This window comes from Azolla caroliniana, unplaced genomic scaffold, assembly GCF_043228905.1.
Source record: "Azolla caroliniana isolate FFs.n. ecotype wild unplaced genomic scaffold, voAzoCaro1.0.p SCAF_14, whole genome shotgun sequence".
Taxonomy (NCBI): Eukaryota; Viridiplantae; Streptophyta; class Polypodiopsida; order Salviniales; family Salviniaceae; genus Azolla; species Azolla caroliniana.
The window spans coordinates 17,681,934-17,699,826 of NW_028230449.1; the positions used below are offsets into that span (position 1 = coordinate 17,681,934).

General features: G+C 37.3%; 2 protein-coding genes across 2 annotated transcripts; both read left to right on the forward strand.

Moving 5' to 3' along the window:
• The first annotated feature begins 2,349 nt into the window (after positions 1 to 2,349).
• LOC147855674 (putative xyloglucan endotransglucosylase/hydrolase 1) lies at positions 2,350 to 7,172 on the forward strand. The gene is made up of 4 exons (XM_087330401.1): positions 2,350 to 2,534; positions 4,311 to 4,411; positions 4,645 to 4,838; positions 6,578 to 7,172. Exons 1-4 carry the CDS (start codon positions 2,363 to 2,365, stop codon positions 6,957 to 6,959), a joined length of 849 nt encoding a protein of 282 aa, XP_087186527.1. The 5' UTR covers positions 2,350 to 2,362; the 3' UTR covers positions 6,960 to 7,172.
• A 5,892-nt stretch (positions 7,173 to 13,064) lies between these two features.
• EMB2770 (pre-mRNA splicing factor-like protein) lies at positions 13,065 to 16,712 on the forward strand. Its single transcript, XM_087330037.1, has one exon. It carries the CDS (start codon positions 13,101 to 13,103, stop codon positions 16,350 to 16,352), a length of 3,252 nt encoding a protein of 1,083 aa, XP_087186163.1. The 5' UTR covers positions 13,065 to 13,100; the 3' UTR covers positions 16,353 to 16,712.
• Positions 16,713 to 17,893: the final 1,181 nt, after the last annotated feature.

Genomic DNA, 17,893 nt, shown 5'->3' on the forward strand with positions numbered 1-17,893 from the left:
CACCCAAACGATCAAGTAGTATACTCTAGATAAATTGACACTCGTAGGAACAACTCCACATAATTATTTAAAAAATTTGTGATGTCCATGTGAAGTTCAGTCTATATGATCTTCGTAAGTTGTTTATGACTATGGGCATGTTTTCTCTACTCCTCTGTTTCTTTTCCTTAATTACTTATACCTAGGGTAGCCTCTTGCATTCATGGGAGTTCTTATTGTTACAAAAGCAACAAGCAATTACTTCTTATCTCAACTTTTTTTTTGGTATGTTTTTGCCAAGCAAAAAAGGCATTCTCTTCTTGGATGTATGATCAAGCCAAAACAGGCAAAGTAAAGGGACATTTCTTGAACGCCATTGAAGGCATTGGCTAGAGTTGTAAGTCTTTGATGCTCCCCAATTGAAGTTTGAAGTATTTGTTGTCTATGAGAGAAACAACCTTCCTTTTAACCCTTTCCTACATGGGGACCCCATTATACTCAATACAGGATTGAAGATACTACCTCAAAGATGGATTTTAAATGTTTGTCTTTTCGTTGTTAATAGGTTACCATAGTAACTATCCAGGCAAGTTTGTGGTTTCAATTGGCACATGCCTCTCAACTATGGCCTCATTCTCTGATCTCACGAACCCCAAACAATTGCTTCAACCATTTGAACCATGGCATGATTCTGCATCTCTCTCTCTCTCTCTCTCTCTCTCTCTCTCTCTCTCTCTCTCTCTCTCTCTCTCTCTCTCTCTCTCTCTCATCCTCACACACACAAGACACAAACAAACAAAGATACAAACACGCATTTCATAAGATTTTCTACCACTATCACTTTCATAACAAGATTGCTAATCCATCACATATTTTTCTTGGTTCCATTGGGTATATTTGGACATGATGATGATATTGGATTGATTTGACTCCCTCAGACATACATTACAACCCAATTAATCGTCAAAATGTGTCTCATGGATGATGAGATGCCATTATTTTAATTCATTTTTACATTCCTTGCCTCCTATTGCACATGTAATTGTGATATCTATGGTTTTTATAGAATACACGGTAATGATCTCTTGCTCTCCCTCAATGACAAAAATAATATCATCATTTGTCTCTCTAGGAATATTATAGTGGGCTTAATAGTCACTAAAGTAACCCCAGAAGCACACGTGTTATGCAAAAGCACACCCACCCAACTTCACTTTCTCATTTTCCTTATGAAAATACACGAGCCACATGTGGTTACACCATGTGTAAAGGAGACTTATTTTGCAATGTTGTCTTTGGGTCGAGAGAATGTTAAACTATTACCATCATGATATTGGAGAGCCATGATTGGTATAATTCACAGCTCAATCGTGCACATGCGTCGGCCTCTATTGGACGGCAATGTTGACATGACTTGCCACTCTTTGTGAGGTGTTTGAAGACTTACAAACTTTGCATTCTTCATGGAATTGGGTTGTTCACATGATGTAGTTGTGGTATTCAATGGATTTGTAACCAAAAGAGTGTAGTGCTCTCTCTCTCTCTCTCTAAGGACTTATAATATTGTCAATTGGTCGGATTTTAAGATGTGCTTTTTATATTGTTGGTGGAAAAACTTGAGAAGCCCAAGGTGAAACAGGCTGGCCAAAGTTCACACTACAAATAAACATGGCTACTTTAATGCATTCCAAGGAAAAAAGTATAGTCATCAAAAATCAAAGAAGCATTAAATAGGTTTTTTTTGTGTGTTTTTCTAAGCCTTTTTATTTCCTATTCTTTTAGGAGAAACTTCCACCCAACCAAAAGTCCAATATTAATGTATACAAGTTATATACATACATACCAACCTATACACACATACACATGTATATATGTATGTACATGTATGCATGCATGCATATATATCTATCTATGCATCTCTCACCTTTCATCAAGTGTTCACTCAACATTCCAATCAATCCAAATTCCCCCCCATCATCTTCTTTGTCTTATTCAATCATCTAATTTATTACCCATTAGTTCGATCTTCCGATGCTTCATTAAATACCGTAATTATTTTAGCCTCCTAATCACTAATCTATTAGACTTGGCTTTCCTTAATCCATTAAAACATTAGTTTCTTAGCAATCCATTGCATTAAATCCACACCCTTACCTGTTGTATAGTTGTACACACATGATTAAGTTTAATTGAGCATTCTTTTGTACATTGGTATAGCTAGAGCGAGCTCCATTTATATAAATTGATAAGAAGACAGCCTTTAATTAGGTACTTGAGTGGATTCTCCCTCTAAATAAGAGGTGATTGAGAAGATTAGCCATCATATATAGGAACCTATATAGAGTGAGAGATTTATTTGCAAGGCAGAGACAAGAGTTATAAGATGGAGTTGGTTATCAATTATGTGGTGATGAGTATGGGCCTCCTCCTTTTGGGGCTTCCTTATACTTGTTTAGCTCTCTACTCCAATGATTTCTCAGTTTCATGGAGCCCCCAGAACGTGAGATCCATCAATGGGGACCGTGGCTGGCAAATCATGCTCACTAATGACACTGGTTAGTTGGATTCTCCATCTCTCTCTCTCTATTACACACACATATATGTATGTATGATTTTTGTATGTATGTATGTATGTATGTATGTATGCTTGTATGTATGTATGTATGCTTGTATGTATGTATGTATGTATGTATGTATGTATGTATGTATATATGAGGGTCAAGTGTACAAATTGATGGATAGATTTATGGAAGTATGGTATGTATACATGCATGATATTAATATTTATGTGTGTATGGATTTTGGAATACGCCTCATTTAGGGTACAATATCTTCATTTAGAGAAACAAATTTATTATAAAACAAAACTTGTATAATATCCTTACATCGGCGTGTATCCAAACTCGATGTGTATCTAATGTGTATGTACACATCCAATATGTATGGGGGTGGTATAACCTCCATCATGTTAGAACTAGAAATGATACACGAGCCAACAAGACAATCAACAAGGTAGCTCGACAACTTGGTGGTTCCATTAGAGACAAGCTTAAACATGAACATCGAGCAACTTCTTTGGTCACGTCTTGATGCATTCAAATCATTTCCCATTAACCAAAAGATACTTGATGTTGCATGGTTCTCTTTGAGGCATGCTTGATGAAGATCAAATCATTTGCCCAACATACTCATGCACATTGATAATTTCCCATGTTAATAGAAGAATGTATCAATCAGTTGTTTGAAAGTACATGGTATTACACACTTCCATTAGAGCCAAGTGTATACCCATGTACCAAAACTTTGAAAGAAAACTCAATGTGCAAATGCCCATTATGTTAGATATATAGATCTCCACTAGGCTGCATCTTGAGACATTGACAATGTATCAACAACTTATCACATAATGTGATATTTATGTTCAATGTTAGGAACACTGTGTAGAAGTCATTCCAACCATAGTTTGTTGACGATTATGTGATCATTTTGGATTGCACCCCAATCATTCCCAATGAACTAGCTTTGTGCATCAAACTCGCATATATGATTGATGTTGAAGTTGCAAAAGAGAATGTGAGTTCATGTTCAAGTATATGCCATGCTTTTCCATTTACAAGTGCACATTCCAACATATCTCATTCATTGGATGCTTTTTATAATGATAGGATTAGCCTAGATGGTCACTTATGTTTTGATCAACCCATGCACAAGGGCTCAAGTCGAACTAATTGCACTAATTTATTTGGGTGGCATTATAGGGCCTATGCATAGCAAGTTGATCTATGTCTAAGAACCTTACCAATGTCTGTCTTGTCTCAATACCTCTCTCTCATCCACTCACCTTTTGCTTCATTGATCCTATTAAATTGAAATCTAGATTGCATGTCTTTTGGTTTTTGTGCAAGAACACTTAATGTACAGAAATATCTCATGATATGTTTTACTACTTATGGATGCAAACATTAACATTGTTGTGTGTTTATTATAACATCCATGCACACCTTCTTGGGGTTGTTGGATTGTTCAGATTCAACACATTCTTTATCTCTACTTCCATATAATTTATTGTCCACATTATTGATTATCGTTATATGTTCATGTCCGCTTAGTTGCAACTTCCTCATAACCTTCCTTGCAACTAGTTGACATGTACACTTACACGCGTACAATAATATACTAAAATGATGGCCATTAATCTACTAGACCAATGATGCAAATAATGAATCTTTTTTCATTCTTCACGATTCTAGCCATCTCACTTTTTTAATTTGGTTGTTAAGAGAGAAAGTGAAGAGGAATTTGATCTAATTGAATTTCATGTTTCAATGCAGCATCGGGATTTGCATCCAAGAAGAGCTACTTGTTTGGGAACTTCCGAATGAGTATAAAGCTAATGCCAGGGGACTCAGCAGGCCTAGTTACAGCCTACTATGTATGTTTGCTCGCATATCATTGTTTAATGTAAATATGTTATAGTGTTGCCATGATTGAACCCTATATTTATACACATACAAAGGAGGTTCTTCTAGGAAGAATACCCATTTATGATCCATTTAGTTTATTTAGATATATTCCACCTAAGATCTCTCATGGTTGTTTGAGTTTTTTGACTAGTTACTCATTACTAATTCGTAATCTAATATCACTCTCTTTGTTGACTTTTAGTTCTCCTCGGAGACCACTAATCGTGATGAGGTGGACTTTGAGTTTCTTGGTAATTTATCTGGTCAACCAGTCATTCTACAAACGAATGTATTTTGGAATGGAACCGGTGGTAGGGAACAAAGGCATTACCTATGGTTTGATCCTTCTCAAGCTTACCACAATTATTCTATCCTTTGGAATCCACAGCAACTCATGTAAGTTCCTCTCCCTACTCTCACAATTTCCCTTGTTTAATCCATATTTATAAAATTGATCGAACCCAAGTTTGATCCCTGTCCCCATAGATTACGAATATTCCTTTCGTGTTGCGTAATTACATAAATTATGATGTTGTATAAAAGTCACAAAACAACTTCATGTCTAACAAGGAAATTGAAGAGACAAGGGCACACCAAGGAGCAAAATCATCCTTGGTAATACGATTGTTATGGGCATGACCATACTTTATCCACGTGTATAGAATACTACGGTACAATCTTATCACGGGATAATTTATGGTCATGCCTGTAACGACGACCAAATATGTGTTCCAAATATGTGAGAGATGAACTTAATATTTATTGCGATCATGTTGTCTTAATTGAGTGTCTGTAACATTTTGTTTCTGTAAGTTCTCTTTGAGACAATATCTTAATGATTGTCTTCGGTATGTAGAGTTCCCTCTATTGAAATTCTCGTTTTATTTTGGAGCTTGACGCATTGATATGTTGTATGTTCTTTGGTTTTTTGGGATTTTTACATACATTGAGGTTTACTTACCACTAGTGACATTAATATTTAGCCAACAATAGAGAACTCTCAAATGATTGACATGAATGTGCACTTCGAATGACAATTGACGATTAGCATGTTTTGAATAGTGCTATTATGTGAATACCCTCAAAAATGGGGAAAGTAAAAGAAACTCATGTCACATGCAATTCCACAAAGGCTCCTTGTTTGGTTTGGCAAAACCCAATCACATGGATACATGTAGCAATGGGCGCGGTTCGGTTTCCTGGCCTTGAAACCAAACCAAACCAAAGCATTTATTTATATTAAAAAGCTAACCAAACTGTTTAAATTTTATGAAGGCATTTAAACTGAACTGTTTAGAGCCGAACCGTTTATGAAAATTTTAGAACCAAACCAAATTTATAAACCGATAAACCTTTAAACCAAACCACATAAGGCGAAACCGCTAAACCATGAAATTCAAAACCAAACCAAACTGAAACCGAAAAGCCACTAAACTACTAAACCATGAAATTCAAAACCGAACCGAACCGAAACCAAACCAAATCATAATATTTGAAACCAAACCAAACGGTTTATTTATCTTTGAACCAATAAACCGTTAAGCCATGGCTTAACGGTTCAGTTTGGTTTGAGCCGAAACCGTGCCCATTGCTAGATGCATGATTCTATCAACAACAAAACACCACTATTTCAAGAGTAGAGACCATATGTATTTTGGCACTAGGTAAGATTAAAACCTATAGAGACAAGGCTTCTCCATTGTAACACAAAATAAGTAGGAGTCATTTGAAAGTATTGCCTCATTTTAGAACAACGGAAGGGAAATTATCCACCAATATAAACCAAATAAATAATTTACATTTTAAGAGAATTTTGTTAAGACAACATCTACCAACTCTTTGGTCTTTTTGTGTGACAAAGTTTCCCTTACTTTTCAACCATCGGTTGATTGTTGATGATTAAATGGTTTATGTTATTGGTTAGCATTAACCTACGATGACAATAATCTCTTCAATTCTTCGTGTTGAAGTATTTGTAAATCTTAATTCTAAGAACTATCCAAATAAAACTTTCTTTCACTTGCACATGCTTGCATACACCCACCCACCCACCCACCCACACCATTTTCATGATAATCCAACAATTTTGACTGTATTATGTTCAATGAATTGACATTTCTCTAAAATGTATGCAGCATTTCTGTCGATGACAAACCCATTAGGTTAGTGCGGAATAATGAAGACATTGGTGTACCATTTTTAAACAAGCAACATATGGGTATCTACGCAAGCATATGGGATGGAAGCACATGGGCAACTGAAGGTGGTGCTATTCCCATCAATTGGGGAAAATCTCCCTTTGTAGCCTCATTTGGAAGATATCGGTTTGATACATGCTATGGCCGAGGAGCTAATTGCATAAATAGGAAATGGTGGAACACTCCAACTTACCAAACCCTTAGTGCAAACCAACTTGACCAACTTCAATGGGCTAACCAATACAAGGTGTATGATTATTGTGAGGATAAAGTAAGATATCCAATTACCCCTATCGAGTGCCTTCGCAACAGTGGCTAAGGTCGTTTCTTTAATACACAACTCATAACTCATCTCACAAAAAACATGCAATGCAATGCATGTTTATTTCATTGTATGGTTACCAAACCGAAACATACCACTTCATGATTCCATATTCTTGATTATGAATTTGGGGTACTCCATATAAATGAGTGACATTGTTCCTTTTAATTCTTTCATTGCCCGAATCAATAAATCTTAGTATTCCTCTCATTTTGTAAGGAATATCATATCTCACGCGCATCTTTTGTTCAATAAATATTGGATGTCTTAAATCTATTCATAATTCAAATATTTATGGCAAAGACTATGAAATTCATGTCAATATGTTTTATAAAAAATTTAAAATTCAAATTTGCTAATGGAAATAATGATATTCAAGGATATATGCTCAAGAACATAATTTCACATTAGGTTACTTTAAAGACAAACACATCAAATTTCTTTTTCATTTTGGGTGGAGTTACAAAACACATCAAAAAGTTGAAAGTTGAGGTGGACTTAGACTTTTATTTTATTTTGTTGAAAGAGTTTGCATTCAAAGAAGCAAAGAGTTTATTTTATTTCCAATTGTAGTTTTTACGAACATCTGTATGAAACAAAGTTTTGAGCTTACTACAAACATCTAGATTTGGAATAAGATGCTTGTATTAAACAAAATATTGAGCATACTTTAGACATTTAGCTTTGGAACAAGATACTCATATTAAAACAAAGTTTTGAACTTGTGCCATACATTTTTAGATCCTTGAAAACTATATATTTTCACTCCCATTATTGACGGCTATCTAGAATTTTTGTAATTATTTTAGCACTCATATAGTTTTAGGTAAAACTTATTTGGAGTAGGTAAATGTTGTCATTACAAGCATTACAACTCCATATAAAGGGCAACCTAAGTTGTGTAAACTAAAGTTGTAGTAATTCAATCCATTCTTGTATCGATATCTGCTATGGTAGGAGCACATGATCGCGTATGTCCAATGTGGTTGTGCTTAGACGCTCGACAATGTACAACCCTCCTTTCTTCCATTCATGTCTTTTTGGTGATTGTTGTCATAAAAAACTTAGTTTGTTTGCTTAATTATTTGAAAAGTCACAAGACACAATGAACATTGATAAGAATCTCTTGTATCAATTACAACTATATGGCATTTACATGCTTATATAACATTCAAAATAGAGATATTATGCAACATACTATTAAGTTATAAGGATTTTGATCTTCCCAATTTACATTAATGTGATCCTTAATGATTATAATCACTACTTCTATTTAAATATTGATATCGTTGATTTATATCAATGACTCTAGGTCAAGGAAGGAATCAACTACAAATGTTTTCTGGAAAAGGAATCAAATTTGTCCACAACAATTCAAACAATTTTGGAAACATTTGTGGGGCATAATAATGAGTTGGAAAATTGTTTGCTTTATATGGTGGTTTATTCAAAGAGCTATACCAATTTATGAGTGGAGGAAAGGTGTGAATCATTGTTGTATGCATTCTGTGGAGGCTATTAAGCGTTGTTTGTGGAGTTGTGTTTGCAATGGAAATATGGAAAAGAATTTTAAGAATCTTTTTTTTTTTTTTTTTTTTCCAAAAAAAGATACTACATTAGTATTAGAAAACCGCCATAAGGCTAAACATACAAGCTATACCGATCCCCTATATTTTTCTAAAGTCTAACCATTGGCTTGAATAAACACTTTGGTGTTGAGTAGAACCACTCCACCTTACCAAAATACCGTCTATAAAATATACCTATGTCCCAAATGGCATGAAACTCCACCCGCCTAAGCTCCGCTTGATGCGTATTACCTTTTATACCATCCAAAATCCCTCTAAGATTATGTACAATCTCTATCCAAATTCCGGAGATTATTTGAGCAGGTCTTTCAGTCATATTTTGAAATACCTTCAAACATCGATCCTTCAAACATCGCTTCATATTTTGAATTTTAAGAATCTTAATAATATTTCCTCAAGCTGTGTATATGTGGGGGTTTGTATTATGGGCAATCGTACAATGGCAACCGTAGTTTGACACATACATGATATTCATCATGCATGATATTCACAATATTCGATAATAAGAAATGGCCCGAATAATATTATAAAACCATTCGTTTTTCAAAATAAATTTACACAATAAAAATGATTTAATTCACTCAAAAAAGATATAATATACAAAAAAATTAATTAAGTCACTAAAAAATTAATTGATTCACTAATGATTATTTAATTAGGGATTTGGTTGAAATTAGGGTTTCAACAAAACATTGAGTTTACAAGTTGAGAATAGGATGTAGGCGTTGCACAGAGGATGTAGGGGAGCGAGGATGCAGGCCAAGAAGAGGAAATATGGACGAAATTAGGGATTTAGAGTGAAATTAGGGTTTTCAACCAAAACCCTAATTTGTAGGCTAAGAACAAGATGCAAGGGGAGGCTTCTTCACTGTTTGTTGTTTGTTGTACGTTCATTTGTTAGGTAAGTTTTTTTTCTACAGAAAACAAATACTTTTACATGTATTCGTATTCATAAGCATTCGTGGGGGAGGCCCAACGAATGCGATGTGTCAATCTATGATGGCAACCAATGGTGTATAAGAAGAAGGATGTCACAAATGGTATTTCTCTACGACATGGTCGGTTTCGGTTCAGTTTCAACAGTTAGAAACCGTGGTTTAAACGGTTTAACGATTTTATTTTTATTTCATTCTTAAAAACAATCTTTTCATTTTCAAGCCCTGTTCTCACATTTTAGGAAAATCTTTATAGTGAAATATTTTAAATTTTAAATTCTGAATTTCGACCTTAGTTGAAAACCGAAACTACGGTTTTAACGGTTTGAATTTTTTTGAACGGCTCGGTTTAACGGTTTCATGGTTTAGTTCAATTCGGTTCAAGTTTGATTATTTTTTTAAACGGTTCGGTTTTGACATTCTCAAACCGAACCGAACCATTGCCGATTAGTTGATAGATAGAACTCAAAAAAGGGAGGTAGTTGTTATGTATGTAATGTAATTTTCTTATATAGCCTCAACGTAGTTTCTTAATAGTAATGTAATATCTTTTTATATAAAACGTTACTTAGTAACATTTTACACTCCCTAACTTCGTAGGCCAGTACATTTGCATGCTTGTGGGATAAACTCTTTTAGAGTGGACAAACCCTCAAAAAGTTTTTCACAAATTGCATATGGGTTTAGGCTTAGGTGAGATTTATTAACCAACATATGTTTCCAATGCATATACTTATTTGTGTGTTGTATTTGATCTATATGGCATAGCCCAACTCATTGGATTTAGATCTTACTTGGCATTTGTCCAACTTTGATACGAAAATCCGAAACTTGTCCTTTGGTGAATTAAGCTTCATGACCGTTTCGACATTTGTCAAGAAATGCCTTCGGCAAGAGATTCTTTAATTATAGTGGTTTGCCTTTTGCCTTATGAATTTGTTCTAATGAGAATTTTTTTGAAATACATATAATATTCTATTACATTGGATGTTAGCAGTAATGAACTATTAGCTATCATTTGGAACCTTGGTGGTTGAACGAGTTGACCATTGATTGAATGTCCAATGATAAATTCTTGTTGGTTGGCCAAAGCCAGCATAGACCGATTGTTCATTGATTCATCCTTATTAGCTAAACGCAAAAACTTCTTGTTCATCCAAGAGCTAAACTGTTCTAGTTAGTTGTGCATTTAGAGGATTGAAATATATTATAGGACCAATGGTTGATGAATATTCACGATCCAATTCATACACAAGTCAATAAAAGTTAAGTTCACGTAACTCTCAACATGCTTCTCCTTTAAGTTTCTCCAAATTTTACCATATGCATGTGTTCTCTCTTAGATGTGGAGAATTATCAATTAAGTACTTATATTATTATGTTTTGAACAAGTCGTTTGTATACTGCATATAGTTACTTTTGATAGTTTTTTTAAATATTTTACTATGTCTAGACTCATAAAGTACATTTAGGTTTCATGGTATTCAACCATTTTTCTTTGAGCTATATTTATTGATGCCTATGCTTGGCATGCACTTAACCAAAAGCAATTTCATTGTACTTTAACAAATGACTTTCTTGAAAGCTTCCCATTTGCATTCTAGTGTTGCACAATTTTGATCTTTTTGGTAACACTTTCTCAACAATCTTGACATATATGGTTGAACTTTTAAGTTTATGTACAAAGATGTTTGTCTTATACTATGGTTGAACCTCACATACTCAAGTCTTAAAATACTATATTGAACTCCTAAGATCCGATTATTATGTATATGTTCCAAGATATCTACGAAAATAATATAGATAATTACACTAGTTTTGTTGTGTTTTATATATGTAAAACCATGGAATAATGAATATGGAATAATTAATCCCAAACTATTGTAAATATATAGAACTATTTTTTTCATGTTGTTTTGGATCTTTTTATCGATACAAAAGAAACCCTAGCGTATATCCTCTTGCATGAAAATTGTTATGGGGCAATTACAAAATTCTGGAATGGGCATGCATGCTACTAAACACAATTACATCTCCCTTGACTTTGGAATTAGAGTTGCCATCATCTAGATTAACAAGTTAATATCTAGCGCCTATCCAAACCAACATAAAAGTTAGAACAATAATTAAGAATGTAACATCCAACCACAAGAAGTGGATTTATCCTCACCACCTTCGATTCTAAAAACATAATCTTCTATTCCTATTTAGTTAATAAAAAAGGTAAGCCCTTTTGTATCATGAAGCAAGTGTGATTCATCCCATCTTCCAAACCATTTTTCCATATCTTGCATCAGAACACAAAAATTTGCTTTTATGTGTCTTTTGGATCTTTTTGCATTCTTCTCGTGCGATTCTAGAAAGTGGGTGCGAGGAACTTATTGGAATCTCATGCATATATTTGAGACAACTCTTTTTATGACCATGATCTCAGTGGAAAGTGATCCCATCTCAAGAAGTAGGAGGGTGTATGATGTTTGTTTCTTCAGTTGGAGAAACTTTGTCTGAAAACGGATTTGGACATTTTTGAACTCTTTCCAAGTGAAGAGAGAGAGAGAGAGAGAGAGAGAGAGAGAGAGAGAGAGAGAGAGAGAGAGAGTCCTTGCACCTTCTCTTACACAATCCATAGCCTTAACCATTAGGACTTTGACTTTTATAAATTTATATGTTGATATTATATTTACATATTTGGCATTCATTTCTACATCTTCTCTTTTTCCCCTTGCTTCCTTGCGCTTCGGCTTTGGTCCTACCACATCACAACAATGGCAAGACAATGAGTGGGTGTTTGCACAATTCACACAGGTTGACCCAGAATCTGGGATGGAGATCGTTTTCCTACTTTCCGAGATATTGAGAGAATCGTGTCATAATTGGGATATGCGCAATGCTTTCTCATTTGATGGTAGGCATGAATGGAGTCAGAGCATATCTACGAAAGTTGAAGGGAGGGCTAATGTGGCAATTTTTCTTCATCCGAGAAAAACAAAAACTCTTTCCTCGACAAAGTTTTCATTATATATATTTTACCTGTTGGCAATTCAGCATGTTACACTACCCGTGTAGTGGCGACCGGACTCCATTGTGGTACCACCCATCTTTACGCAGTGATTTTCACGCACATTCATTATATATAGTTGTGTGTCTCTCGAAAACCCGAAGAGAGAAAAGTTAGGGCCCGATGGAGACGAGGAGGTCATGGGTTCAAATCCTACATTCCACGGGGCCATCTAATAAATGAAGAGATATGTATCGAGTAATTAGAGAGGGGTTTTGAACCCAAGAATTAGCGCTAGTAATTAACAAGTAAGAATTGGGGTTAAGCTAATTACAGATAAACAGAAAGAGAAAGGGGATATTTTGGTAATTATTGGAAAATAAAGGGAAGGTGAGGGAGAGGGGTATTTTTTTGGTAATTATTGGAAAATTTAGGGGAAGGTGAGGGGTAGTTTTGGTAATTATTGGAAACTCAGGGGGAGGCTAATTCTGCAGAGCTATATATATAACCCTAATCCATCGCTTTTTCTGTCAGTCCTCTGCCTCTGCTTCTGATCCTTCTGCTTCTTCCTCAGTCTTGATTCTTCTCCTTCTTCTTCTTCAGATCTCTGCAAAGTATGCAGGTCTTCGTGAAATCCTACACTGGGAAAACCCTGCCCTTCTTCTTCCCCGATGGCCCTTCCACAAGCATCCAAACCCTAAAGACAGCGATCGAAGACAGAGAAGGCATCCCTCTCTCTACCCAAAGGCTGTTCGCAGGAACGAAGTGTCTCCACAACCCGTCTTTCACATTCGCCGACTATGGGTTTGGCCGATCGGATGCGTGGAAAGATGGGTCCGACCAATCGGATGCGGGGAGGAGCAGCGATGGGATTGCCCAATCAGGGGCGAGGGAAATTGGGGACGACCAATCAGACGAGATGAACAGTCGGCTCGATGGAGCGGGATCAAGGAACTGTGGGTTCGGCGAATCAGGTTTGAGCATCTCCCTTCTTTTGCCCATTTGTGGCGGTATGCAAGCACCGGTGACCTCACGCCCAAAGCTCGAGTTCTTGAACAGCAAACCACCACCAAATTATGTGGCTGGGTTAGGTAGAGGCGCGACAGGTTTCACAACTAGGTCGGACATAGGCCCTGCCCGTGCGGCCCCTGATTTGCCAGACAGGTCCGTAACCACCATTGGCGGTGGTGGCGCCGCCGGCCCATCTGCTGCTCCCTCTGGTCCCGCTGCTCGCGGTGGCCGTAAAGACGGTGGCGATGAAGAAGAAGAAGAAGAGGCCGAAGATAAGGGATATGATGAGAATCAGAAGTTCGATGAATTCGAAGGCAACGATGTTGGTCTCTTTGCCACTGCTGAGTATGATGAAGATGATAAGGAGGCAGATGAGATTTGGGAAGGGATTGATCGCCGAATGGATTCGAGAAGGAAGGACCGAAGAGAAGAGAGGTTGAAGAAAGAGATCGAGAAATATCGGGCGTCGAACCCGAAGATCACGGAGCAATTCGCAAACCTTAAGAGGAAGTTGTCAACGATGACGGCAGCGGAGTGGGATAGTATACCAGAAATAGGTGACTATTCTCTCCGGAATAAGAAAAAGCGGTTCGAGAGCTTTGTTCCTGTGCCCGACACTTTGCTTGAGAAAGCGAAACAAGAGAAAGAACATGTAACTGCATTGGACCCAAAGAGTCGGTTAGCTGGTGGTACTGAGACACCTTGGTCACAAACCCCTGTAACCGATCTGACGGCTGTAGGAGAAGGGAGAGGAACTGTGTTATCACTAAAGCTAGATAAGCTCTCTGATTCAGTTAGCGGCCTAACTGTGGTCGATCCAAAGGGTTATCTCACAGATTTGAAGAGTATGAAGATCACTAGTGATGCAGAAATATCAGATATAAAAAAGGCGAGACTTTTGCTTAAATCAGTTATTCAAACTAACCCAAAACATGCTCCGGGATGGATTGCTGCAGCTAGATTAGAAGAAGTGGCCGGTAAGCTTCAAGCAGCGAGGAATTTCATAGAGAAGGGTTGTGAAGAATGCCCGAAAAATGAAGATGTGTGGCTGGAAGCATGCCGTTTAGCTTCTCCAGATCAAGCTAAAGCTGTATTAGCGAGGGGTGTGAAAGCTCTCCCTCATTCAGTAAAGCTTTGGATGCAAGCAGCAAAGCTGGAGCAAGATGATGTGAATAAGAGTAGAGTGCTTAGAAAGGCACTTGAGCATATACCTGATTCGGTTAGGTTGTGGAAAGCTGTGGTGGAACTTGCGAATGAAGAAGATGCAAGGATATTGCTATCTAGGGCTGTCGAGTGTTGTCCTTTGCATGTTGAGCTGTGGCTCGCTCTTGCTCGTCTTGAGACTTATGAACAAGCCAAGAGAGTATTGAACAAAGCCCGAGAAACTCTTCCCACCGAAGCCGCTATCTGGATCACAGCTGCAAAGCTTGAAGAGGCTAATGGAAACATTGATATGGTTTCAAAGGTCATTGAAAGAGCTATTCGTTCTTTGCAAAGGGAGAATCTTGTGATAGATCGTGATCATTGGATGAAAGAGGCGGAGGCAGCAGAAAGAGCAGGGTCGGTGGCTACATGCCAAGCTATTATCAAGACGACTATTGGAATTGGAGTTGAAGAGGAAGATAGGAAGAGGACATGGGTTGCCGATGCTGATGAATGCAAAAAGAGGGGCTCGATTGAGACAGCTAGGGCTATCTATGCACATGCTCTGTCCGTATTCAAGGGCAAGAAGAGTGTGTGGTTGAAGGCAGCTCAGCTCGAGAAGAGCCATGGAACTAGAGAGTCTTTGGATGCATTGTTGAGAAGAGCTGTTACTTACTGCCCACAAGCAGAAGTTCTTTGGTTGATGGGAGCTAAAGAGAAATGGCTTGCTGGAGATGTTCCCTCAGCAAGAGCTATTCTGCAAGAAGCTTTTGCTGCTATTCCAGACTCGGAAGAGATTTGGCTTGCAGCATTTAAGCTCGAATTCGAGAATCAAGAGCCGATGAGAGCAAGGGCTTTATTGGGCAAAGCTAGAGCAGGGGGTGGAACTGAGCGTGTATGGATGAAGTCGGCTATTGTCGAGCGGGAGTTAGGGAATGTAGAACAAGAAAAGCAACTCTTGGAGGAAGGGTTGGAAAAGTTTCCAAAGTTTTTCAAGCTATGGTTAATGCTTGGGCAACTTGAAGATCGTCAAGGGCACCCAGAAGTTGCCCGTGATGTGTATGATAGGGGACTGAAGAATTGTCCAGATAGCATTCCTCTATGGCTTTGTGCTGCTCATCTAGAGGAGAAGCTTGGAGGCTTAACAAAGGCTAGAGCAATTTTAACAAAAGCGAGGTTGAAAAACCCGCACAATCCCGATCTTTGGTTGGCGGCAATCCGTGCTGAGGCAAAAGGCGGGAACAAAAAAGAAGCAGAGCTCCTCATGGCGAAAGCATTGCAAGAATGCCCTACCAGTGGGAAGCTATGGGCGGCAGCAATCGAGATGGCACCCAGGCCTCAAAGGAAGACAAAGAGTGTGGATGCTTTGAAGAAATGTGATCATGACCCGTATGTAATTGCATCAGTCGCAAAACTATTTTGGCATGATAGGAAAGTGGATAAGGCGAGGACGTGGTTAGAGAGGGCAGTTACTCTGGCACCCGATATTGGTGACTTTTGGGCACTTTGGTATAAGTTTGAGTTGCAACACGGATCGGACGATCAACAACATGATGTGTTGAAGAGGTGTATTGCAGCTGAGCCGAGACATGGGGAGCGTTGGGTGTCCATCTGTAAAGCTGTAGAGAATGCTCATCTTCCAGTAGAATCGATATTGAAGAAGGTTGTGGTGGCTCTAGGGAAGGAAGAGAATGCAAGTCTCAGTCATGCTTGAAAAGAAATTCCTATTTATGTAATGATGTGACTGACTAGTGTGTATGTATAATTGCTCTCAAATTGACGACCCAATATCTCAAGCTGAAATCTGAAATCAGATCAACTTCAGGTAAAGGTTTATAGCCTCAGCTATTGGTTGGATTTATCGAACTTCTTGATCAATTTTAAGACATGCTGTTAAGAACATTTTCTGAACTATTATTGAGGATCTAATATGAGGTGGTAATATATAATGCCTTATAACTGGGAACGGCTAAGAATATGATATGTTTTTATATTTTTTTCCAATCTAGGACGTGTAATATTGTTGGGTTTGAACCTTTTAAACATTATATCAAGGAGGATTGTTGTTTACAGATTGTCTTTCTCATGATGTATGCATAGTCTTTTTATTTGCATTTATGTTTTTCGGAACGACCCCATAGTCAGTTTGGCATTATCTTGAAATGAGTAAATTCTTATGGCCTTAACATCAAATTTGAAAAGCATTAAGACAAAATTTCAAATGTCGGCTTCGAGAATCAACGGATTACAGCTTGAGTTTTCACTGTAATATAACATCTGTAATTTTTATTTTATTGTAGCTTCATGCATTGGTTTGTGCTCTTTGTGGTGTAAAAGTTTTATGTAATCTATTGAATAATTTATGCACCCACACAGACGTATATGTATGTGTTCGATTCTGTCTTGTGGGAATTAAATGCCTATGTTTTGATGTGTTTATAAAGCCTGTTTGTTTAGTATAAAATGATACTGGTGCACCCTCACTATGTGGGTATAATTTGAACGCAAACTAAATGTGTTCTTTATGCACATGATTCTAACCAATCACCATCTCTTCAATCAACACAATCAGTTCACGCTCTTTTAGGATTATATGCTCGCACAAATCGTAAAAGGTTATGATTGTGAAGGTTACCAAACATGTGCTTACTGATTATAAAGATCCCTTAGAATGTAGCCAAGGCAAAGTAATATTGAAGAGGTAGGCATGCCATGGTAGAAAACATGAATCATGTTTTACAAAATATTTAAGTTGATATATCATTTGTTTCTTCACGAATCGATTTATATCGACATTGGTCTACTAAGTAAACTCTCTTAAGCTATATTTTGAACATGCATAGAATAGGTTGAATCTGTTATGGAAGCTTGTCTCTCTTGATTGGGGTGATGGCTGAAAAGCCGAAAATAGGCCAAGAGGCCGAATGAGAGTTGGTTGGTCAAAATTGGCCGAGAGGCTGAATGGGAGTTGGCTGGCCGAAATCGGTTGAGAGGCCGAATGAGAGTCGGCTGAATGACCGAATATATATATATATATATATATATATATATATATATATATATATAGTGGTTAGATTTGAAGTATGTATTATCTCAGTGTGAGAGAGTAGAACAATGAGAGAGTTGTGAGTAGCGTGAGCGCGTAAGAAGAACTAAGAGTGTGAGAGCTTAGACAACATGGGTTGTGTGAGAGACATTGTTGTGGCTGAGTGTGAGAGGAAGCAAGAAAGAGGTGTGTGTGTGTGTGTGTGAGAG

What these genes read in the sequence shown, in the direction of transcription:
- EMB2770 (XM_087330037.1), top strand. Translation starts at nt 13,101, where the DNA reads ATGCAGGTCTTCGTGAAATCCTACACTGGGAAAACCCTGCCCTTCTTC.
- LOC147855674 (XM_087330401.1), top strand. Translation starts at nt 2,363, where the DNA reads ATGGAGTTGGTTATCAATTATGTGGTGATGAGTATGGGCCTCCTCCTT. An exon ending in CATGCTCACTAATGACACTG is followed by an intron (nt 2,535 to 4,310) that starts GTTAGTTGGATT and finishes GTTTCAATGCAG; the next exon opens with CATCGGGATTTGCATCCAAG. An exon ending in GCCTAGTTACAGCCTACTAT is followed by an intron (nt 4,412 to 4,644) that starts GTATGTTTGCTC and finishes GTTGACTTTTAG; the next exon opens with TTCTCCTCGGAGACCACTAA.